The sequence below is a fragment of the Colletes gigas genome, unplaced genomic scaffold (assembly GCF_013123115.1).
Source record: "Colletes gigas isolate AHSC1104 unplaced genomic scaffold, ASM1312311v1 Colletes_gigas_Sc00002, whole genome shotgun sequence".
Lineage (NCBI taxonomy): Eukaryota > Metazoa > Arthropoda > Insecta > Hymenoptera > Colletidae > Colletes > Colletes gigas.
Genome location: NW_025106631.1, coordinates 1,420,373 through 1,444,526, shown reverse-complemented (window position 1 = coordinate 1,444,526; position 24,154 = coordinate 1,420,373). Strand labels below are relative to the sequence as shown.

The following is a 24,154-nucleotide window of genomic DNA, read 5'->3' as shown; positions in this document are numbered from 1 at the left end:
GGCGACTCGTATACGAAATCAGAGACGTTGGTGCTTTATACGCCAACGTGGGCCAAGATTACTGTTTATTTAGAATCGTTACAGGAATAAAGGCACCTAAGAACGCGTATTAACACATTACCGAATGATAGCCTATTAATCGACTGTTTTACCGACCACCGCTTACCGACCGATAGCGTATTAATCAACTTTTTTACCGACCAACGCTTACCGACCGATAGCCGATTAATCAACCGCTACCGGTCGGTAAAGTGTTAAACTATATCCTTAATTGTACATACTAAAAGAAGAACCATAAATCCTTCGTGCAATTATTGGTAATTCAAGTTTATAAACGAGTCATCTGTTCAGTTTAGCCAAATAAGATACAAGCACAGATTATTTGGTCGTGAAACGAAACTTAATTAAATTATATCCTTCATTGCACATACTCAAAGAAGAACCCTAAGTTCAAGTCATCTATTCAGTTTAGCCAAATAAGATACAAGCACACATTATTTTGTCGTGAAATAAAAGTGATACAAGTACAGATTATTTGGTCGTGAAATGAAACTTAATTAAATTATATCCTTAATTGAACATACTCAAAGAAGAACCCTAAGTTCAAGTCATCTATTCAGTTCAGCACACATTAATTTGTCGTGAAATAAAAGCGACACGATTACGCGTATCCACGAACGAAACTTCCTAAAGGACGCTTGCTGGTTGAAACGTTGATAATTTGTCGAGCGTGGAGACCCGATGAAAAGCATTTCCTTTCCGTTTCCTTTCCGATCGAACGAGACCAGCGCGTTTCCCTAGAAGCGTCTCGACGCCGTTCTCCGTTCTCCGTTCTCCGCGCAAGCTCGTTCATTACTTAATTCGACTGACGAGAAATTTCGAACCGCGGTCGGCTTTCAAGTCGATTGAACGCCCGTCAGGAAAATTAATGTCGCGAGGCGGCGTCGGGGGGCTCCTTTCAGGGGCGTCGCTGACGCTCCTACCCACGGTCTACCGTCGTCCCGTTGCGCAACAGTTTCCTATCGGTGTCTTTGCCGTGGAATTCCACCGTCGAGCTAACCAGGGACGAGCACGCCGACAGAGAGAACGAGATTCCATTACGCCAGACATCAAAGCCTGCCGTCCCAGTTCGCAAAAGAGGACCTCTGAATGCGCGTCCTCGAGGATCTCGGTTCGTGTTCGCGTTGCACCCTCGTCGCGCGTGATTCCGATATCTGCGAAGTCCTCGAAATTCCATCCTCGCGGAATGCGCGCGAATAGAAGAGTCCCGGGGATCCCCGACGAAGTCACTCGACTCAAAGATGCATCGAAACCAGGAAAAAAATTCACCGAAACATCGATCCTGCGGAGACTGGGAACTTGCAGGACTGTCAGCAATTTTTTATTTTTAACTCTGTTCCGTTTGGGAAGTCCCGACGATTTTTCAGGACGTCCCGGAACACTAGAAATTGAGTTTCCAGCGAATAGTTCAACAGTTGCTCGCGATAGTGCGAAGTTAGCGACATTACGTATGTATCAGGCTGTCGCGTACGAAATTGGCGCGGGGGAAAGTTTAAACTTCCGTAACTTGGTTACAAACGAACTACTTTTTAATCGAAATAAGCAACGACAGATTTGACGTCGATTAAAAAAGTTTATTTGAAACGAGCTTACGGAAGTTTAAAGTTTCCGCGCGAAATCGGCCATTTCGTATGCAGGGACCTGATACATGCATAATGTGGATGACGACGCATTGTTCTGGACTAGGAAACTATTCGACAGTAATTTTCAAAACTTGGCGAAATCTGATCTCTCTATTTTTAATATAATTTAATGTCAAAAAAAAATTCATAGATGAACGGGAGGAATTTTGAGAGAAGTTGAATTTTTATCTTCCTGGCGGGGCATTTAATAATATCCAAAGACTAACGACCCCCGCGCGGGAACGCGAGTTCTCCATTTATTCGGTTCTCCTCGTAAATCGTCGACCAGGAGGGGTGTAGCCGGGTTCCATGAATAGTTACAATTAAACTGATAATTATTCCTATCTGTTTCCATCGTGCACGCTCGTGTCACGCGAATACATCATCTTTAAAGAGTACCCCAGCCTCGGGAGCCGAGCGTGTTGCCAACAGTTGAGTCATCAGCGAAGAGGGCCGCGGCTCGTTCGCTATAATCGTTCCTCCGTGGATAGTAAATCCGGCCGAAAGGCCGTCTGAAATTATTACGGCTCTCAGGGCCGTGCCGCGTCAACCGTTGAACCGCGCCATTCCGCCAGGGATTTACAAAGTGCCAATCGCCTTAACGCGTTGGACACGTGCTCGCCACGCGAGACTCCCGCTATCAATCTACCCTCCCTTCTCTCGATCCCTCCGCGCGATATACCGGATCCTCTCGTTTCTAAAACGGAACGTGCCCATACACCCACCATTCCTCCAGAAATTCTCCTATCTCTATCAATTTCTAAGCCAGAGTCACTCGAACAGTTATTATTCATTTTTACTGTGTATTATCTCCGTGCATTCTGGGGCCACAATTTTTGGTCCATCAGATTTTGCTTCATTGTAAAATTCGACTCAAAAGCTACGTCATTTTCAGTTAGCTGGTTTATGCAAGATGGCAAAAAAGATATTTTATCAAACGTGGTAGATGTCATTTTTGTAGTGGTTTGAGAGGTCCAGAGAAAAGGAGAAATTGTCGAAGTAACCCGGGGAGTCTAAGTTATTTTCAGTTAGCTGATTTATGCAAGTACTCGCGAAAATAACACGTCAAAAGAGATATTTTATCAAACATGGTAGATGTGATTTGCAGTGGTTTGAGAGGTCCAGAGAACAGGAGAAATTGAAACGTTGAAAGTAAATATCGATGATTTGTCAAATATTTTTCGGTCCAAGTAACCCGGGGAGTCTTTAAGTTATTTTCAGTTAGATGATTTATGCAAGTACTCGCGAAAATAACACGTCAAAAGAGATATTTTATCAAACATGGTAGATGTGATTTGCAGTGATTTGAGAGGTCCAGAGAACAGGAGAAATTGAAACATTGGAAGTAAATATCGACGATTTGTCAAATATTTTCCAGGCGAAGTAACCCGGGGGAGTCTTTAATTTATTTCCAGAGTTCGCGAGGGTATCGACGATAATAACATCGATCGTTGGGGTGGCACGCGACACCGGGCGAAAAAATCGATGGTCACGCGAGTATTACACTTGGCAACGATATTAGAAGCCGATGGACGAAGAGGAAGCGTCGAAAGTTCGCGACTCGTTCGACGGAATCGTTGCCAAACACGAAGCGACTTCGTTTAAGTGGTAATTAATGTGTACCGCGGCAGGGGAATCCGCCAGGGGCTTGGCAACGTCTTATTTACGATCGCGTTGGAAACGCGCCACCGACGGAATCGGTCAACTTCTTTGTTGCTATTTCCTACCGCGATGGAACTCGCAATTTCCGGTCTCGTGCGGCCAAATATCGCAACTTTCCGCGTTGCGAGCCCCTGGCGGTCGTTAATCCCGATAGCACTCTAAGCACGCGGTCAGAGTGACCCCTTAACGCTCATATTTTTCGGGTTAACCAAGAATGATCAGTTTTCTTTATTAAAAATGCGGTTTTTGTTAATTACCATGTTGTATTCGATGTATAATTTGAAGGAAAACAAGTATTATCATCCCTTAAACCATCAGATTAAACAAATATCGTTTTTCAAAGCAATCAGACGTCTGCAAAGTTCGATTCAACGTTAAAACGTTCCATTATCAGGATCCAGATTTAATTCTGCAAATAGAACAATATTTAAGAAATCTAAAACTACCTTAATCAATTCTCTATTTACTTTACTATTTTTATTTTTTTTGTAACCATCGTTCAACCTGAAACAATTTTAGTTTGAAAGCTCTGTCAATTTCCACCAAACACGGAGTAATTATTTTATTCTATGATAGCTTGACAATTTTTTTTTTACGATTTTCTTTTGTCGCGTCGAGACGAGATCGAAGTTGGGCGAATTTTTCCGATAGTTTCTCCGCGAATGGTAATCGCGGAGGACGCGCGGAGACAAAAGGTCTCGGCTCGACTGTTCGCGTAGCGACACGCGTAACATCCCCGACGCAACGAAGCGAAAAGGGTGGTCTGAAACGAACGCGGCGGAACGAAGGTTGCCCATGGAGTCGCGAAAGTCGTGTCACTCACCGTTTGTGTTGAATCCTGAGGCCTCTGCGGGGGTGCAGCGGTATCCCGTCTTTCAGCCAGTGCACCCTCGGGGGTGGTGAGCCCCTCGTTCGGCATACTAGCTTCACCCTCTCTCGTAACCTCGCTATCGAGTCCCTGAGCTCGGACAACGTAACCTCCTTCACTGAAATCAAACGTAGCGTCGATTAAAATCCACGCTCACTTCCTTTTCCTCCATCACTATATCTTTAAAACGATTATTACGAGCCAAAAGATTCAGGGCAAAACTTTCATACGTGTTTTACAGCTGAAAACTTACAAAAAAGATCTTTAATTCTAGATTTAGGGGCATTGATCGCAAGTATATTTATTGATACCTTTGATGTTGATGATTACCTTAAAATACGATTTTTCTATTAATTAGAATATGTATTCGTGCCATTGCATCAATCAAATTCAACAGAAGTTGTTAAAAAATAATATTTACCTGTAATTTTAAATATGGAATCAGACTATTAAATCTAGTGTTAATATTAGTAATTTTTCTGTGACATTTTTTATAGTCGACATTAATATTTCTCCAATATATTTCGTACCATGAATCTATCGTTTAAATATAACTACTTGGTCAAAAATTATTAGTCAGAGTCAATATTAAAAATTAGGGGTTGTTTTATAATTCCTTGGTATCTTCAGAATTCGATCATTTTTACGAGGTGTTTTAATAATTTTAATATATTTTAATATAAAAGAATATCTGTATCCAAACCTCTGTCCAAGTTTGAAAGCCATAAAATACATCTACGCAATTTCTATAAATTTGATTTCGCTTTTCGCTGGAGTACAATTTTTGAATGAGGCTGTAGGTGTTGGTGATTGGGTACAATGGTAGAATAAACCCGGGATAGGGCGTTAATAGGACGGGGAACGGGCGAGCGTATCGGGAACGTGGGAAAGCGATTACGTTGGAAAAGTTGCCGACGACGTGGCAGACGCCCCCCGTTCGCGGGAAATTCTGACGCGCTATGAATTTTCACCGCGGGCGGGAGGTCCTCGCGGTCGAAAGGGAATTCTTAAACCGACCACTTTCGAACTTCCCGTCCAAGTAAGTACGTGGCTCCCGGAAGTCTCGGGAAAACTTTGCCGCGAAATCCTGCCGGAGTTTTAATAAATTTTTCGAGAACCGTGCGCTTCCTCGTCGTCAAAGGAGACGACTCTATGACCCAATACGTGTCTTTAAGTGCCACCAACTTCGAGAATTATTTTCCACGGGCTCTGCCCAGACCCGGAGAACGTACAGTCTATCAGAAAATTCGCGTTAAATATTTCATTCTTTAAGAAACGAAATAAGAATAATTTCGACTGTTAGTCGGAAAGGTTGGCGAACCCTGGTTGGGTTCTAATCCTCCAGTTTCATTCCTGCCACTCACTTATCCGCGCTTAAGCTATTATTACGTCAGGGGCTCTTATTAAACTTGTTAAGGTATAATTTTCGCAGTATCTTCGCGTTACAGAAAGAGCAACGCGGTCTGGGAAAAGCGAAATTTTCTGGGAAGCGAGCTGGCACGTCCTGAGAAGCGCGAAGAAGGCAGCTCGTTGATAAGGTACCTGGAAACGCTTATCGGCGCGCGTGATGCACGCGCGTAGACAATTTCCTCGTACAAGTTTCCGCGGAGAGCTGGAAAGAGGGATCTCGAGCTGAAATAAAAGCAACCAGAGACCGCACAAAGTGATTCGTAACTGGTAAAATTGCGGTGGGTTCTTCGTAAACATCATCGACGAGTAGAAAAATTTGCTCGATTTTCGAATCGAGGCTGTTTAAACATGGAACGTTCGTTTCGATGAAATTCGTATGCATTTATTGTTGGCTGTAATTACGAATACATATCGCGAAGTCATCCATAAATATACAATGATGTAAAATTGCGGCAACCGGTAACGGAATCGAATATGACATAAAGTTACGGCCACCAGTTACAGAATTGAATATGACGTAAAATTACGTCAGCGGTCGCGAACATGTTAATATTCCGGGAGTAATATCGACGCTCGGTTCATTCGACAGTGATTAGTTCTCGACAACCGAAATTATACTTTCGAAAAATACTGACGGGAACATGAATTTTAATCAATCGAAACGTGTTCGAGCTAAAATATTCACGTATTGTCTCTGAAACTATTGCCTCGACGCCACGAGCTGTACATTAATAACGTCGGATTAATAAAAAATGCACGTGATAAATTCGAAACCTCGATGCATCGAGTCTCGTTCGAGAGCCGCAACAATACCATTCCCGTTGCGTTTTCGTTCGTCGAGACTCGCGTACGAATGATAAAAGTGTTTCGAGGCCGCGACAGAATGGGTCCCCGATCGGCAAGAAATCCTATTGCTCGAGCCACGGCATTATTTCCGCGGGAAATATCGGAGTTCTCCGAGGCAACGGGGACATCCAACGAACGGTGTCCCATTATGCCCGCGGTGGACGTCGGGGAATAGTAATAACGAGGTGACATCGCTGGGCGAGTTCTTCAGTGGGTCAACGCGACTTTACAGGGACACCCTCGATTCTCCGTGCTACTTCGACAATGTACCTGTCGCTTGGATCTCGCCTACCCGGTGCAAAATGGCGAATTATGCTGTTTACCGGAGCTCGGATCCGAAAGCCAGCTCTCCTTTCATCGGCCATAATGGTCGACTTCTACCGTCGCAAATTGGACGCTGATAAATCCCCAGAAACGGGTCCATCTCGATTTTTGCTGACAATTCCACCGCAGAGAAAGTCTCACACGTGCGATCTATATTATAATTTTACTTACATAGAATAGTCTTTCATAACGTAGACGAGTATAAATTTTTATACACGTAGAAATTCTTGATAAAATCTATTCGAGAAAGCTATAACACTATCTTCACTACTGGCAAATAATATGAGATAAAAGATCATTTCCTCCGTGCTAAATTTGCTTCGAATTTTCCCAAGAATATCTTCTGGAGAAGCTCTAGAAAAACTGAATTGTCAGACTGGATAATTATGCTGACGTTGCAATACAATTTCGTCTCCCGGTGTTGCAGGTCCCCCGTTAGTTATTAGCTGGCTCGGTGCACCAAACTAAATAAAATACACTCGTGTTGCAACACGGCCGCCCACTTGCGCTACGCTGGTTTATCCGGCGTCGAGGCGTCCTCTCTCAAAGCACTCGCGACGCCCTGACTTTGAACTTGCTCGCGACACGCGTACAATTGCGCATGAAACGGGCTCCCAAAAAGTCACGTACGCTTTTTCAAGCGTTGGACACGCGTGAACGTTTCGCGCCCCGGCAGCCCCTCTGTTTGCAAAACTGTTTGTGATTTTCTTTGACCACTAGCTTTAATCCTCAGACATGTTCAAACAAGGCATACGTAATGTACCAGACGTGAATTTCATTATAAATGTTTCTTGCAAGCAAATTTAATAAAATCCATTTCGTAATGTTTCAGGAATTCTGAATAAAATGATCCCGATATGTCTTTCGAATTCTTTCAGGATTCTTTTCTTATTCTAAGATGGATAGTGTGTCTTTTTGGACTGATGAACGAGGCACACATAGTGTACCAGACGTAGTTTTCATTCGGAGTGAATTTTAAAATGTTTCTTGCACCAAGTTTAATAAAATCCATTTCGTAATGTTTCAGAAATCCTGAATAAAATGATCTCGATATGTCTCTGGACTTGTTCCAGGATTCTTTTCTTATTCTAGGATGGATAGAGGCTCCTTTGACCGTGTGTCTTTCTAGACTGATGAACGAGCCATACGTAGTTATCATTTGGAGCGAATTTTAAAATGTTTCTAGCACCAAGTTAAATAAAATCCATTTCGTAATGTTTCAGAAATTCTGAATAAATTGACCCCCATATGTCTCTCTTTTTCTAGGATTCTTTTCTCATTCCAGGATGGATAGAGGCTCCTTTGACCGTGTGTCTTTCTGTACTGTCGCAACGACGGTTTAGATCTCATCCGTTGGAGTTTCTCTCCCGGCGAGTGTTGGTAATTTTTCACGATCGTGTTCCATCCCGTTCCCCCCGTTTCTGACTAGCGTGCCGTCCGTAATTACGGCGTTCCTCGCGGGAGAGCCGAAACGCGACGCTCGAATTATCCAGGACGTTCAACGTCGCGGGCGAGAACGCCTCGGGGCATTTAATACGTTTCCATCAATGTCGTCGTCGTCGTCGCTGGGCGGCGTTACTCGAAACTTACCGTGCCCGTCTCGTATTTGCCGCGCACGTTAATCCGGAATACCATCTGGGCTAAAGTCCCTAGACGGGAGAAAGTACCGACGTAGATTAAGCCCCCCATCGGAGAGCAGAACGCACACACTAAAAGTCTTTCGATACGCGAAACGAGTCCTGCTATCCCTACGCCTTTGGTCTTTTCAAAATTTAATTACTTCGATTATCGTTTCAGGGATAGTATCTTTGTTGGAATTTTAAATCGACAGAGTTCAGCTTTTTTCAGAATTCTTGAACATTCGTAGAGCCACGTGGCTCTTATCGACTCGTGTTACCAATTTTCCCCGGTGTCTTTGTGGCAAGAATAATTAATTTTAATATCATTTCATAGTGGAAATGTTCAAAGTCGCAACAGCGATACGCCAGAGCGGGATCGCGAGTTTAACAGAAGTATGTTTCAAACGGAAGTTCATTAGTACCAAATTATTCTATTATTAAATAATTTTTTTTCATAGTATAAGACTATTTTATAAGAATTTCATTGTATACCATTTGAAGATATTGCTACAGTCAATTTATACTATAAAATTAAAAATTATATTTAATTATTAATAATTTTCATTGGATATATGAAAATTATTCTATTATTAAATAACTTTTTTTCATAGTATAAGACTATTTCATAAGGAAATCCATCTCAAGTATCTTTTTCCATTAAACTAGCATCACATATATCTCTCTCCCATAGCCATAAATTTCACATAAAAACAATTGAACTGCATACTATCTTGTCACATCTGAATTATTCGATCCTAAAATAATTTAATCAACGTCCAAAAATATTTCCAAGCCTGCATAGGACCGTGATAGACTCATCGGCCGTTTATATTCCGTTCGATCGAGCTCGCCATGAATAAATTGCTCCTAAATAACGTTAAATGAAATTTGCTTCGAACGTGATCGATTAAAATGAAAAGTTTCAAAGCAGGTGTCATTATTTCATGAGCGAATCGAACGCCGTTCGGTCGCAGTTCGATGGACGCTGGATAAGAAATTAGCTTCCGGTGTATCGCGGCGCATCGAGACTTTGACGGAAACCGTTTCACGCGGCACGCGACTCCGCCATTTCCGGGCGCGAGACACGCTGCCATCCCCCCTTCGAAGATCGACCTGGTACCGACTTTAAAAGGCAAATTGCTCGCGTTTATCGCGCCGCGTCGAGATGGCTCGGCGAAAGGGAACCGTGAAAACAGTTCTCGCGGCGCTTGTTCGTGTCGCTGAATAAATCGAGCGAGTTATTATCGCGTCGCTTTCCGCTGCACATTTAATTCCGCCAGGACGGGTAAAAATGCCCGCGCCGCGGAAGGCACCACCGCTCCCCGTCGTTTTTCTTTTTTTTTGCGTGACATTGCGTGACGCGGGAAGATTTTTTCGTACCGGTGCTCGACGCTTCGAATGTTTTATGGGATCGCTCGGTAAATACGTTTGACGTCCCCCCCGAACGCAAGGAGAGCACAGTTTGCCGTGGAACGATTATCTTTTTAGATTAAATCGACGTCGAACAATTTATTCGAAACTCGTGTTCGATCGATCGCCAGTCCGTTCGTCGATTCAAATTTTAGTACTCGTTTCGTAAAAATTCCGTTGCTTGAAATTCGGTGGTGGTTTTCTCAAAATTGTTATGTTTGATATGGATATTTAACACTAGAAAGACTGAAATTTAGTGTATACCTATATTGCCCAGAAGCAGTCAAAATAACTGCATTGTGAAAGAAATTTGTTTAAAATTAAATTTTAATATTGTTTTTCTAATTGAAATTAAAAAGCAGTCGAAATGACTTCCTTGGGCAATCTAGTGTTAATAATCTGTGCCAGAGAATTTGTATTTTATTAGAGAATACTTTATCAAAATTTGGTAGGATATTAAAAAAATTGTCAGCAATAGTCGAACACCTTGAAAATACTTTTGTAAGATCATTGGATAGTTTAACAAATATACAGGAGTGTATAATGTATAAATATACACGTACATATATAGGATGCACAGAATCGAATAGATATTACAGATCACGAAGTTATTGGCATGCAGATATTATGTAAACATATGCTAGTGTTCAGTCGAGAAGCGTTAAACAGCGTATCTAGTCTATGGAAAGTAGTATTGGTCGACGCCCAGGCCGACCACAGTGGAAAAGGTCAACGCATGGGCCGACACTGCTGTTGCGTTTTACCTAGGGGTCCATTCGAATAATTTAACGCTGGAATATTTGACAGAAACTCGAGTATTCCAGGGAAATTAATTAAACATAATTATTTGAATTTTCAGGCTCCCTTAACCCCTCAACGCTCCTATTTTTCGAATTAACGATCACTTCTCTTTACTGGATTTGTTTCTAAGCTATATTAAAATACTAACGTATAATTTGAAGGGAAACAAATAGTGTCATCCCTTAAACCGTTAGATCAAACAAATATCGTTTCTCAAAGCAGACAGACTCGAGCATGAACGTTAAGGGGTCAATCCTTATTACTAATTTATTACCAAATTATTTCCATAGCAGTTCCGTACTTTGAAATAACAGTCTCTCTAGAATCCTGTTGATTCGAAGAAAATAAAGGGCCATGAATTTCATTTTGGTCACCGTTAAAAAAATCCTGTCCACTTTGGAAACCGTGCTTATCGAGTGGCCCAGTCTTTCGAAGGTTCAACGATTCCCTCTGGCTTCCCAGGGGTTAAAAAAGCAGAACTGTCGCAGGGTCGAGGGGGGGATTAAGTCACGGGGGCGATATTAATTCGATCCCCCTATAGCTAAAGTGCTTTTACGCGTCCCGAAAGCTGGCCGGAGCGCGATGCCTGAAATTTACTTGGAGGGAAGAGGATTTCGGCGTCTATTCGTTATTAACCGGCCGCGTACGCGAGGACGGAGAAAAACCGAGGGGAAAGAGAGACGGAGAGCTTGTGGTCGAAGCAGAGACGGGGGGAACCGGGGAGAAAAGGGACGGGAGGGTTTGGTAGGAGCCGAAAGGTGGGATATTCACCGGTATTCCCATGTTCCCGGAAGCAGCGTGCGGTTTTCGCTGCAGAAACGTCATTTAACGATTAGCCGCGGCGAACTGACGCCGAAATTCAAATTTAAATGGTACACGCGGGAGACTCGATCGCCGCGCGAGTTACACGAATTTATGCCGGAATTGCGAGACGCGACCGCCCGACCACCCACCGGGAGGGTGGACGTTGCAAGAAAAATTGCGTTTCAAACACCGTTCCCAGTCGAAATAAACGAGAGTAGATTCTGAATTTTTTAAATTTCATCCGGATCAGAGAAAAATAGATTTCGATTTTCTACCGTTATTAAAAATAAAAATAGGGGAATAACTGGAGTAAGGAACAGGAGACAGGTAGAAGAAGAAACTAGAGAATGTAAAAATTGAAAAATAGAAGATAAATGGTGTTACTACGAAGTCGATAGTGCCAGTGTCGCAGCGATAAAATTCTTTGATTTGTGGTGTCTGAGAGCCACCAATTCCGGAGTCCAAGAGCGTAGACTAAACATTCGTTCGATTTTGTTCCAAACACCTGTCGTTCTCGTTCGGTGAATATCTCGAAGTTGAAGGTCATCGCGAGGATACGCGTCCGATAGGATTGGGAGAGAATTTTGTAACGTCGAGGCGTCTGACCCAGATGTCGAGGCTCCGGTATGCGAGGGAAGCTCCGTGCTTTGTCGCGTAACCGCGATTCAGAACTACGCCGTCTCCGTGCCGCAAATTAGCGCGATAAAGTCGCGTTGCGGTGGATGACTCGCGTCACGAGCAACCCCCAACTTCCCTGACTACGGAGTTTATCGAATTGAGACGCCCCGTGCAACTCGGGACGCGACCGTTGTTAGCAACCCGGATAACTGAAACTATCGAAGACCGCGTCTCACGGCTTGCGCCAGTTTCTTCGAATTACGGGATTATTAATTCGCCCGGGGACTGATTCGAGTAGCGTTAGGCAGCCATTCTCATTCGACGTTGGGTACTCTTATAAGTGATTGGAACGAAGGATCCAATAGGAGGAAATAGTGGAAATTTTATAGGAAAATTACCACTTCTAAAATATCACATAGTTTTCACGTCGACTTTTAAAATAGACAATTTTACGGATGATTACAATCTATACAATATCAAATAGTTTTCTACCGAATTTGATCTAAATTTCTTTCGTGTCACAGTTGTATTAGGCTCCATACAGTATTCAAACCTTGTACGGTGCAATAAACGTCTAATAAAATCTACGAAGTGGCCTACTAAATGGATCTCGATATTTTTGTATTCGAAGGCCATCGAGGTCGAAGAAAGTCGCGAAGCACTTTCGTTGCGGATTCGTTCGCCTAGTTCTTGATCGATCCGTAGCGGCGTAAAGGGGAGAATCGTGGAAGGAGGGGAAAAAATAGGCGACTCGGAGTCTGTCGGGCGGCGTGTCACCTCGCCGCTACGAGGGATGGAACATGCTGAGCGACTGGCAAAGAGAGCGGCGAGGTTGATTAATGAACGCGTCGCCGAAAGAGCAAAATAACAAATAGCGCGTTGGCACCGTTGCCCTCCGGCTGACGCGACCGGCGAAGGGGAGGGTGGAAAAGGGGGGGTTGCGGCAAACGGCCACGCTGGTTGCTTGATTCATAGTTCCCGCGGCGCGCCAGCGGCTTGTGACGAGGCGCAACGTCGTGTTAAGCATACGACCGACCCTTTGCAACCCCGTCTCCTCGATAATTGATTGTCCCGTGCCCTCTGCGACTCGTCGACGGCCGGTTCGGTTCGTTCTCGACGCTGGATCACCGAAGGGTGACGATTATTGCCCGATCCGGGCAAGAAACGCGCTTCTTTATCCCCGCAAGGTAAACTATTAGCGATTCAAACGGGTGCCTCGTCCACTTTTATACACATTTTTCTTCATTTTTCTATCATTTTTGTTTCTTTAATTTGATTCTAGCGTGATCGATATACGTATATAAGGTTATTATCTTATAATTTAATGTCAAAGAATAGACAATTAGTGTTACTCTGAAAATAGAGTTTTATTCTTATGTTAAGGACGTACATTATATACACTATTTACAATAATTAAGTAATATTACCTGAAAATAGAGGAACGACAATATAAGTCTATGCTCTCTATTAAATATTCTAATTATTATAATAAAGTATTTTACTTGATCGCTGATTCTTCTTTCGCTTAACTTTTGTACTTGCACGTGTTCTATCTCTCTCACTATCTATCTATATCTTAATCTTTCCCCGTTTACTTCCTCTCCAAACATTACTTGAAGAGAGCTCTAAGTAATTAGTGCGCACAATTTGAATTAAAGAAAGTGTGCTTTCTTTACACGTATATCTACGTTATACAAAGGTCGAGGGAGAACAAAATGGTATTATCTTATGTACGATAGAAATGTGTGGGAGAAAAACACCAGTCCATCGATTCGAATACAAATTCGACAAGTAGCTTAAATTATTCTTTGAATTAAAAACAGAATAATGTAATTCCAGTTATGCCTGTCGTTGGAGCAATCAGCGATCGAGCAACCCTAGTTGTTCGAGATCTAGGTGGGTTCGAAGCCTCCGCTACAGTAGTTAATTTGCCAGATTAGATCTGGCTGTCTCATCGAAGTGTGCAGAGATAGCCAACCGGGGGCGATTCGCGTTAAAATCGCGCGACGGGTAGATTATGCAATTTCCGTGAAATCTTTTATCCGTCGACGTGTTGGGAACGCGTTTCGCTCGACGATGGGGGCGGTGGGAGGTGGGTGAGCATGAAAAGGTAGCGTTTCCATCGGTATCGCGGCATCGACGACAGCCAGGCGTACATACATACGTACGTATCGTGACGGTACACGCGACGTCAAACCAGTACTCGATTCTTCTAACCCCTCCACGCGTGTCCCTTTGGCCGTATCGTCGCGTCGACGGAGAGATTTGCACGTCGTTTGTTTGCGTCGCCGCGAGTCGATCGCGTCCTGTTATTACAGGTAACGGGTGCACGCGCTTTCGTCGACGCTTCCCCGGCTCGATCGTCGCGATGGACGCCGCTCGTATTTATTCGTTTCCTCCAGCAGCCAGTGTTTACACTCCAGGTAACGTTTATTTATTTCGCGGGGCTCGGAATCCGAAGTGTGCTCGTCGTCCCCAAAAAAGACGAAAATAACGATTTACGGGGAACGTCGGTGATGGAAATTCTTATAATCGGCCCTGGAGAACAATCAGGATTCTGTGGTTCATCGGTCCTGTTATTAGTAGATTTAATATAATATTCAATGGAAATAATTGCTATGATCTATAAAGGAATATTAAATATAACTTTGACATATTTCAACACTTGGTGATGGAATTCTTATAATGTGTCAGACAACGATCAGAATTCTGTGGTTCATCAGTCCTGTTATTAGTAGGTTTAATATAATATTCAATAGAAATAATTGCTGTGATATAGGAAGGAATATTAAATATAACTTTGACATATTTCAACACTTGGTGATGGAATTCTTATAATGTGTCAGACAACGATAAGAATTCTGTGGTCCACCAGTCGTATTAAAATGCAAAATGTTTATCAGTAGGATCAACAAGACATTCAATAGAAATTACTACGATCTATGAAGGAATATTAAACATACTTCGATCGATCAGCCACCAGAATTTGCAACAAATTACCCAAAAATAGAAACAAACATATCTTGAACCAAATAAATTACTCTGCGCGTTAGTTTCTGATTCCAAGAATAAAATATTGCTAATCTCTGCGACAATGGCAGTCGAGCTGTCAACGTCTTTCAAGATACCAGCTGTAGAACCCTCTTGTCAGGCTCGAACAATAGCAAACGCTGTCACGTTATTGTATAGCAACCTGGATGATTCGACGATGAAACCCTGAACCCTGAACCCTGAACAGGACCCCGGGAATCGCAATTCTCCGATCGCCGGAAGATTCGATTATGAATTGTTTCGCTGTTGGCCCTTTCGGTGAAACGATTAATGCGGGCTCGTCGATGGGGGGTGAATTCTGTGCGTTTGCACCTTTGTCCAGGAGCGGCTAATCGTTTTCGGTTCACGGGCCAGTTCGCTCGTGTCGGCTGGCGAACGCTTCCGGTTATCCGGCCTGTAATCGAGTCCGCCGTACGCCGTTGAACGCCGATCAGCCGCGCGCAGCTGATTACCCATCGATCTCCGCAAATATTTAATCGCGGCTAATCGCACGGAAGCTTGTCCGTCGTTTTTCATTCCGCTCTGTCGGCTCTTATCGAATTAATTGCTCGCCCCCGCCAGTCGTTATAACTTACACACTGGAACTGGCCACTCAAACTCTAAACAACGTTTATAATTAGGGCTTCTTTAAGTAGCTGCAATCGTTAAAATATCATAATTAATTTCGTCGAAAAATTTGTCCACATACTCGAATTTTTTTCTCGAAAGTACGTAGAATTTCGGGGGTATGTCTACTCACCAAAAATGATTGTAATTGTTCTCCGCAACCAAATATAATTTTTCTAGAACGATTTGAAATTTTTTAATTTCGTCGAAAAATTAATCCACCTACTCGAATTTTTTTCTCGAAAGTACGTAGGATCTCGGGGGTATGTCTATTCACCAAAAATGATTGTAATTGACCCCTGCAACTAAAAATAATTTTTCTAAACCGATTTGAAATTTTTTAAATTCGTCGAAAAACTTCTCCACCTACTCGAATTTTTTCCGTGAAATTGCGTAGGATTTCGGGGGTATGTCTATTCACCAAAAATGATTGTAATTGACCCCTACTACCAAATTTAATTTTTCTAGAACGATTTGAAATTTTTTAATTTCGTCGAAAAATTAATCCACCTACTCGAATTTTTTTCTTGAAATTGCGTAGGATTTCGGGGATATGTCTATTCACTAAAAATGATTGTAACGACCCCTGCAACTAAAAATAATTTTTCCAGAAAGATTTGAAATTTTTTAATTTCGTCGAAAAGTTTGTCCACATACTCGAATTTTTTCCATGAGATTGCGTAGGATTTCGGGGGTATGTCCATTCACCAAAAATGATTGTAATTGACCCCTACAACTAAAAATAATTTTTTCAAAATGATTTGAAATTTTTTAATTTCGCCGAAATATCGCACGTCGATTTTTCTTAAAAAACTCGTGGATTCGGGTAATTTCCAGTCCAATTCATAACCGAAAAGCCCCGAATTTCTATAAATAAAGTAATAAATTAATAAATTCTTTTTGAGGTCATCAGAAACTATAACCTGGTCATTTTCGAAAGTGTTTAGAAGTTGTCTGTTTAAATTATACATCGTGGGGAAAGGAATATTAAATTATTCGAACGGTTACACGGCCACTTTCGCTGGCGATCGACTCGACTCGCAACGGGAACGCGCGCGTGATCGTTAACGGGGGGGGAAATTAAACGGCGCCCGGGGAAAAGTTGTCTGATTTGTTCCCGGTAATTCACGAACTTGCCTACTAACCGTAAAGTCTAGCGAAACTTTTTCCTCCCGGAACAGCCAGAGAACTGCTCTCCCGTTCGTTACTCTCGGACGCTCGTACGTACAGGTCGGCCCATTACCGACGGTATTGTACGGAGAAAGAAAGATCGGTCCTCGAAGGAGTTAAGGATCGTATTGGATCGGACCACGACTACTATGACGAAGAGTGAACGAAGCGCGTGGAAAAATTCACGATCAATTGTCGCGTCAACTTCACAGTCACCGTCTGGATCGGTGTTTTAAAAAAAAAGTTGAGATTTCTGTAGGGAGGGAGAACATTTAACGATCAAGGGCTAACACGAAAGGGAATATTTTACGTGGAGAATGTAGATAATATCGAACCCCGCTGTGACCGCGTATTAACGTCACAGACCATTAATTAGCCGGAAAGTTGCTATTTTAAACGAAGCTAGCAAGTATTGTAATAAATATTATATAAGATTGCTATCTAAAATACCTGCACCATGAAATCGTTCGATAATTCTGGCCTGAACTTCTTACCTAAAACCTTGTTTTAAAGAATTTTTTACGTCCAATGGGCGGGGAAAGTAAATCGATAAAAATGAATAGAGATGGCTTAAATTGAAAATTAATGAACATAACTTTTGAAAAGTTCGTTGTCTATGAACCTCTAGCTCCCTTTTCTTTTTAAAGCGTCTTGCAAGAAGTTTGGGGAACCGGTGCTCTAAATCATAACTTGTTGCAGGGGAAGCTCACCGGCTTAGGTATAAATGATACCGGTTTCGCGCGTATCTCGCATCCCGTTCGTAACAAGTTACGATACTAAATCCATGTCTGACATCTTCAGTGAAGTGTCCTGTCTATTGTACCGTTTCCACCGGATCCTGCACAGGGCCCATTGTTATTTAACGTGCACGCACCAGACCTGTTCCACGTAATTAGACATTCTGTGCCCATTGTGTGCGTACGCCGATGACGCATGACTGTTTAAAGTATACTTGACCCTGCACACAACGTCTCTGCAATATTCCACGTTGAATCCGATCTTTGGACGATTCAACAAAAGGGTTTGTTCCTCGCAGATTCCATATAAATCCTCTCGAATCTCTATATCCTTGACAACACGTAGCGTTATGGGAATTCTTAAGATTTTTCAAAGGAAGTAAATGTTAAGTCGCGTTGGTTCAAGAGGTCATCGAGAAAATCAAATTTTTATACAAATTTCGTGGCGTTTAGGGTATAAGCAGCTTTCTGCCTGTCTGTGCGTTTATTAAAATATATATTTAAATTAGTTTATTACAAGTACGCTCTACACCTTACTCTGTAATAATAGTAAATACGAAGTAGAGTAACTTTGAGCCAAGTCGACGAGGGAACGACGACGTTATCGAGATCGTCTTTATGTTTAAATTTGTACACGTTTGTCGCAGACTCCGAAAATATCAATTAACAGTTTCCCGGGGAAAACTGTTTAGTCAAGCCCCTCTGAATGGCTCCTGACGCGTCTTAAGCCACTGCAGCGCGAAAGGACAGAATTTATGGACCAGTTTCCTAGCACAAAGGACTGCAATGTGCAAAGTCCCCACAGATCCCATGCAGCAGGCCGTGAAGGCGCCTTAGGATTTAGGAAACCATCCTAAATTCCCATTGGTGATTCCACTGCCCCCATCTGCGAACATTTCGATACTTCCCTCCAGAGAAAATACACTTTTTTTATAGTTTACATTGAAATACAGTAAAATTCCGATTTTTCGGGGAAAACCATGCGTTATATTTTCAGTAAAGAATTTTTTCCTCGAAAGTGCGTAGGATTTCGGGGATATGTCTATTCACCACAAATGATTGTAATTGACCACTGCTACCAAATATAATTTTTTTAAAACGATTTGAAATTTTTTAATTTTGTCGAAAAATTTCAATACCTACTCGAATTTTTTTCTCGAAAGTGAGTAGGAATTCGAGGGTACGTGTAATGACCAAAAATGATTGTAATCGACTCCTGCAAACAAAAATAATTTTTAGAGAATGATATGAAATTTTTTTTTTCGTCGAAACATTTGGGCACTATCCCTCTGTCGATTTTTCTTAAAAATTCGTTTTTCATTTTTAATATATTTGTCTGACCCTGTACGGAAATATTGTCTAATACTTTTTTGTAGGTATCCATGAGCTCTACTTCCCTACTAAATTTCATTGAAATATATTCACTATTGTAGGAGGTATGGTTGTTTGAAATTTGGACCATGTTTATGGAGTTTTTCTTATTTTACGGAGTGAAGGAACAACTTTTCTAATATTTTTGGAACTTCTACATATTCTTCACTAAATTACGCGTTGATTGCTTCTTGAAACATTAAAATCGTCCAATCCGTTCAGAAGTTATGACATTTTAAAGACACGCATGAAATTTCAGGGAAACAGTCAGATAAATGGCGAGACATGAAGCTTTCGGTAATGAATTTTTTTCTTGAAATTGCTTAGGATTTCGAGGGTATGTCTATTGACCAAAAATGACTATAATTGACCACCGGAACCAACAATAATTTTTCCAGAACGATTTAAAATTTTTTTTTTCGTCGAAATATTTAGGCACTATCCCTCTGTCGATTTTTCTTAAAAATTCGTTTTTCATTTTTAATATATTTGTCTGACCCTGTACGGAAATATTGTCTAATACTTTTTTGTAGGTATCCATGAGCTCTACTTCCCTACTAAATTTCATTGAAATATATTCACTATTGTAGGAGTTATGGTTGTTTGAAATTTGGACCATGTTTATGGAGTTTTTCTTATTTTACGGGGTGAAGGAACAACTTTTCTAATATTTTTGGAATTTCTACATATTCTTCACTAAATTACGCGTTGATTGCTTCTTGAAACATTAAAATTGTCCAATCCGTTCAGGAGTTATGACATTTTAAAGACACGCATGAAATTTTAGGGAAACTGTCAGATATATGGTCAGACATGAAGTTTTCGGTAATGAATTTTTTTCTCAAAACTGCTTAGGATTTCGAGGGTATGTCTCTCCACCAAAAATGATTGCAATTGACCCCTTGTACTAAAAATAATTTTTCCAGAACGATTTGAAATTTTTGACAAATTTGTCCACCTTCATGAATTTTTTTCTGGAAAATGCCTAGGATTTCGAGGGTATATCTCTTCACCAAAAATGATTATAATTAACCCCCGGAACTAAAAATAATTTTTTCAGAAAGATTTGAAATTTTTTACTTTCGCCAAAAAATTAAGGCACCTACTAGAATTTTTTTCTCGAAAACGTGTAGGAATTCGGGGGTATGTCTCTTCACCAAAAATGATTGCAATTGACCTCCGGAAACAAAAATAATTTTTCCAGAACGATTAGAAATTTTTCAATTTCCGTTGGGGGTTGTCGATCGCGGAAAAAAATGTCCTACCGATGTTTCACGTTTGTAATCGCGATTCGGGGGTTGTAGCGACTCGAAGCCCTTTTATCTTTGTTCCCGTTTCGTTTTCACGAGGCATCGATTAGAGTTCTCGCGCCAGACAAGGTACTGTTATGAGCAGAGTTCGAGGGTAGCGGCCGCCATTCGTCTCAGCCCGTTTCCGCGGTACGTCCGCCTCCTTTTAATGGTCTATTCGGCCGGTTTCCATTCGGTGAACGTCGATACGGCCCCGTGTACGTGTTACAGCCCCGACCGACAGGACGTCGAGACGCTCCGGGAGGGCGTCCCAGGAATCGCGCGTTAATTAAAACGCGGCCCCGGGCTTCCGCTTTATCGCGTTAATCAAACACACTCGCCGGGATCCGAGGCTGGGTTTGGGTGGTTTGGGTTTTAGGGGCCAATTCGACGGGGACGAGGTCGTCGAAAGAGTCAGGGATCGCGGACCGTTTGTTTTACTACGGCCAATAAAGCGACGTCGCGGGTTCGAAGTTTAGAAGACACGGAACAAAGGGAATTAGGAGTGCCGTGGACCTCGGGCGTTGCGGTTTCCCGGGTGGCGCCTCGCAAATATTGCGGTTCCCTTTGTTGGGGGTGACTCGAACCGTCCCCGTGTCGCTCCCCTCGTGTCGCTTAAACGGACAGCCTAACCGCTGCTTGATGGATGAAAACACTACCCGTTATACGCCTTCCGGGCCCTGGAATTATTCCACCGCGGCTCCGCTACGAATCTCTACGAATCTCCTCCAGATAATTGATATCGCGAAATACGCAACCATCCAATGCATTCGGAATATAATTATTATCCAGCAGTTTCGACGCTTCATAAGCAAGATATAGTAGATTTGTTAATTTATATAACTGTGGTTAGAAAATAAGTAGCGAAGAACAGATGTGATTGCTCTTGAAAATCTGTGTAATTCTCTTCGCTGATGTAGCTGGAATATTATCAAAAATTGTAATCTAGGCTCGCAAGATTGGAGAACCGATTTTTAGTGAAGTCAGCAGAAAAATAGCTAATTAAGAGTTTGGTTTTTATTTAATTTCGATTTACGCTTGAAATCCATAGCCTCTCTGCGATACATGAACTTTTCCACCGTTTTCCGTTCGACTAATCAATTAAAATACGAAATAGCGTGCCGGATCGAGCAGTGCCAGAGCCACCCTTCTCGCACATATCGCGGCGGAGGCGATGAATTTCAAGTTCGCCGTTTCATCGACCGGTCGATTCCCCCGCGCGATTAACCATTAAACGGAAAGCACTCGGTGATTTATCCGGCGAAACTAAATTGTGCCCATTAAAGAGACGCGAACGCAACGGGTCAATCGTCTCGAAGCAAGGCACATCTACCGTTCCACGGATTTGTCGTGTCGCGGCAACGATATTGGACCCGAGCGTAACGGCGTCCCGTGCGTTTCGAGCAATAAACTTCTTCAACGACCGACGAATCCGCCGGAACTTTTTCCGCGCCGCGATACGCGCAATATCGGCTTTTATTTCGCCGCGGTCCATAAACCCGGAATGGTTAATTTGTCGGTGCGGGCCCGGGATTGAGTTATCGTTATCGGCCCTGAGAATCCGCGAGAGTCTCCTTCAGTGATCACTTTAGAATTTTTACCGATTCTATTGCTGAAATAATTGACAAGATCACAATTGTATATTCGCAACACTATACAGGGTGTTCGAGGAACCCTGTACAAATTTTAATGGAAGATTCTAGAGGCCAAAATAAGACGAAAATCAAGAATACCAATTTATTGATGGAGGCTTCGTTAAGAAGTTATTAATGTTTAAAGTTCTGTTCGTACAGAATTTTTTTCTCGAAAATGTGCAGGATTTCGGGGGTATGACTATTCACCAAAAATAATTGTAATTTACCTCTGCAACCAAACATAATTTTTCTAGAACGATTTGAAATTTTTTAATTTCGGCGAAAAATTTATTCATCTACTTGAATTTTTTTCTTGAAATTGCGCAGGATTTCGGGGGTATGTCTGTTCACCAAAAATGATTGTTATCGACCCCTGCTACCAAATATAATTTTTCCAGAACGATCTGAAATTTTTTAATTTTGTCGAAAAATTTGTCCACCTACGCGAATGTTTTTCTCGAAAGTGGGTAGGATTTCAGGGGTACGTCTATTCACAAAAAGTGCTTGTAATTAACCCCTGCAACTAAATATAATTTTTCTAGAACGATTTGAAATTTTTTAATTTCGGCGAAACATTTGTCCACCTACTCGAATTTTTTCCGTGAAAATGCGCAGGATTTCGACGGTATGTCTATTCACCAAAAATGATTGTAATTGACCCCTACTACCAAATATAATTTTTCTAGAACGATTTGAAATTTTGTAATTTCCTCGAAAAATTAATCCACCTACTCGAATTTTTTTCTTGAAATTGCGTAGGATTTCGAGGGTATGTCGTTTCCTCAAAAATGATTGCAATTGATCTCCGCAACCAAAAATAATTTTTTCAGAATGATTTGAAATTTTTTAATTTTGCCGAAATATCACCTGTCGATTTTTGTTAAAAACTCGTGGATTCGGGTAATTTCCAGTCCAATTCACGACCGAAAAGTCCCGAATTTCGATAGGTCTCGACTTCTTATCATTTTAATACGCAATCTTGAGAGTCTCGTACATGAGGGGAGGCCTAATTTATTTAATTTAATAACGAAGCTTCAGTCAAGAATTGATGTTCTTGATTTTTGTCTTATTTTGGCCTCTAGAATCTCCTATTAAAATTGTTCCCAGGGGTAGTCGAACCCTGTATATATTATACAAAGAAAGACAGTACAGAGAAGTGCACAGCATTTTCACAAAGCCTAAACAACACCAATACAATGTCCATTGTATGATAACATCGCTATTAGCCCCGTGCTTGAATTTCCATATTCCGAACCGATTCGAACAGTTTCAGTCTCCAGCGTCCAAACCGGGAAAAGAAAACCGCCATCGCTGGGTCGAAGATAGAAATTACAGCGTCGTAATTGGCGTCGATTTCCGTCCGTTGGATCGAATTCCCTTCGCGACGAGAAAATTCAATCGGATCGGGCGAGGGTGGTTTTCGCGTCGATCGGGGGATTCGAGCAGCCCACGGTGCATCGACGTACTCGTGAAAAATCCGTGGCTCTTTCGTTGCTTCGTAAATTTATTATCTAAAAATGTTGGGGTCGTCTGCGACACCGATACACACCGAGTCCTCGTAATTTTATAATAATTCGGCCGCAATTTTTCATCCGGCGATTTACGGAGGCGCGCCGTCGCGTTTGCGAAAAACGACGAGAGAAGGGAGAAGCGTCTGTGTGGGAGAAGGGGTAAAATGAAATAGGAGGAAAAAAAAAAAAGGAGAGTCGCGACCAACGACGGTAGACGAAGGGGAGGGAAAAAGAGGCGAAAAGGATGGCAGGGGTGGTCGGGGAGGGGGGGAGCGGGGACGGTGCTCGAGGGTCGCGCACATAACTGTAGCTCGACGTTCGATAAATTGCCCCCAGGTTCTTTTTAGTCCGGCAGCGATATTTTATTTACCAGCAAAATGTATCTCTGTAGCGCGCGTGCCGCGAGGACGCCACCGGGAATTGGTTTAACCGGGCTTTTTCGGGAATCCTGGTCGGTCGAGCCTCGGATTTTTCCCCGAGCACCTTGTCCACCGCAATCCTCCCTGCGCTCAGCCACTCCTCTCCACCCCCCCTCCTCCCCCCTTCACCGCGAAATCCTATCTCCGCCGTTGGAAGCGCATTAACCCGCGGAAGCCAATTAAAAATTCAACGAATCGCCGTTTGAAAATGAACGGCTTTAACCCCGGAACTCCAAAGGATTTCCAGTCTATTTTAGTCTTTACCATTTTTTGGTAAATATCCTTTATAATTTATATATATAAGTGCAAAGATAGGAGTGCA

At 42.3% G+C, this 24,154-nt stretch overlaps 1 protein-coding gene across 1 annotated transcript in view; it reads right to left on the bottom strand.

Annotated features, from left to right (window-relative positions):
- LOC122398875 (protein vein-like) overlaps window positions 1-24,154 on the bottom strand; it is a 339,794-nt gene that overhangs the window by 129,735 nt on the left and 185,905 nt on the right. The window contains exon 2 of the mRNA XM_043399138.1: window positions 4,168-4,330. Within this exon, the coding sequence (XP_043255073.1) occupies window positions 4,168-4,330 (163 nt within the window). The remainder of the gene's footprint in view (window positions 1-4,167; window positions 4,331-24,154) is intronic.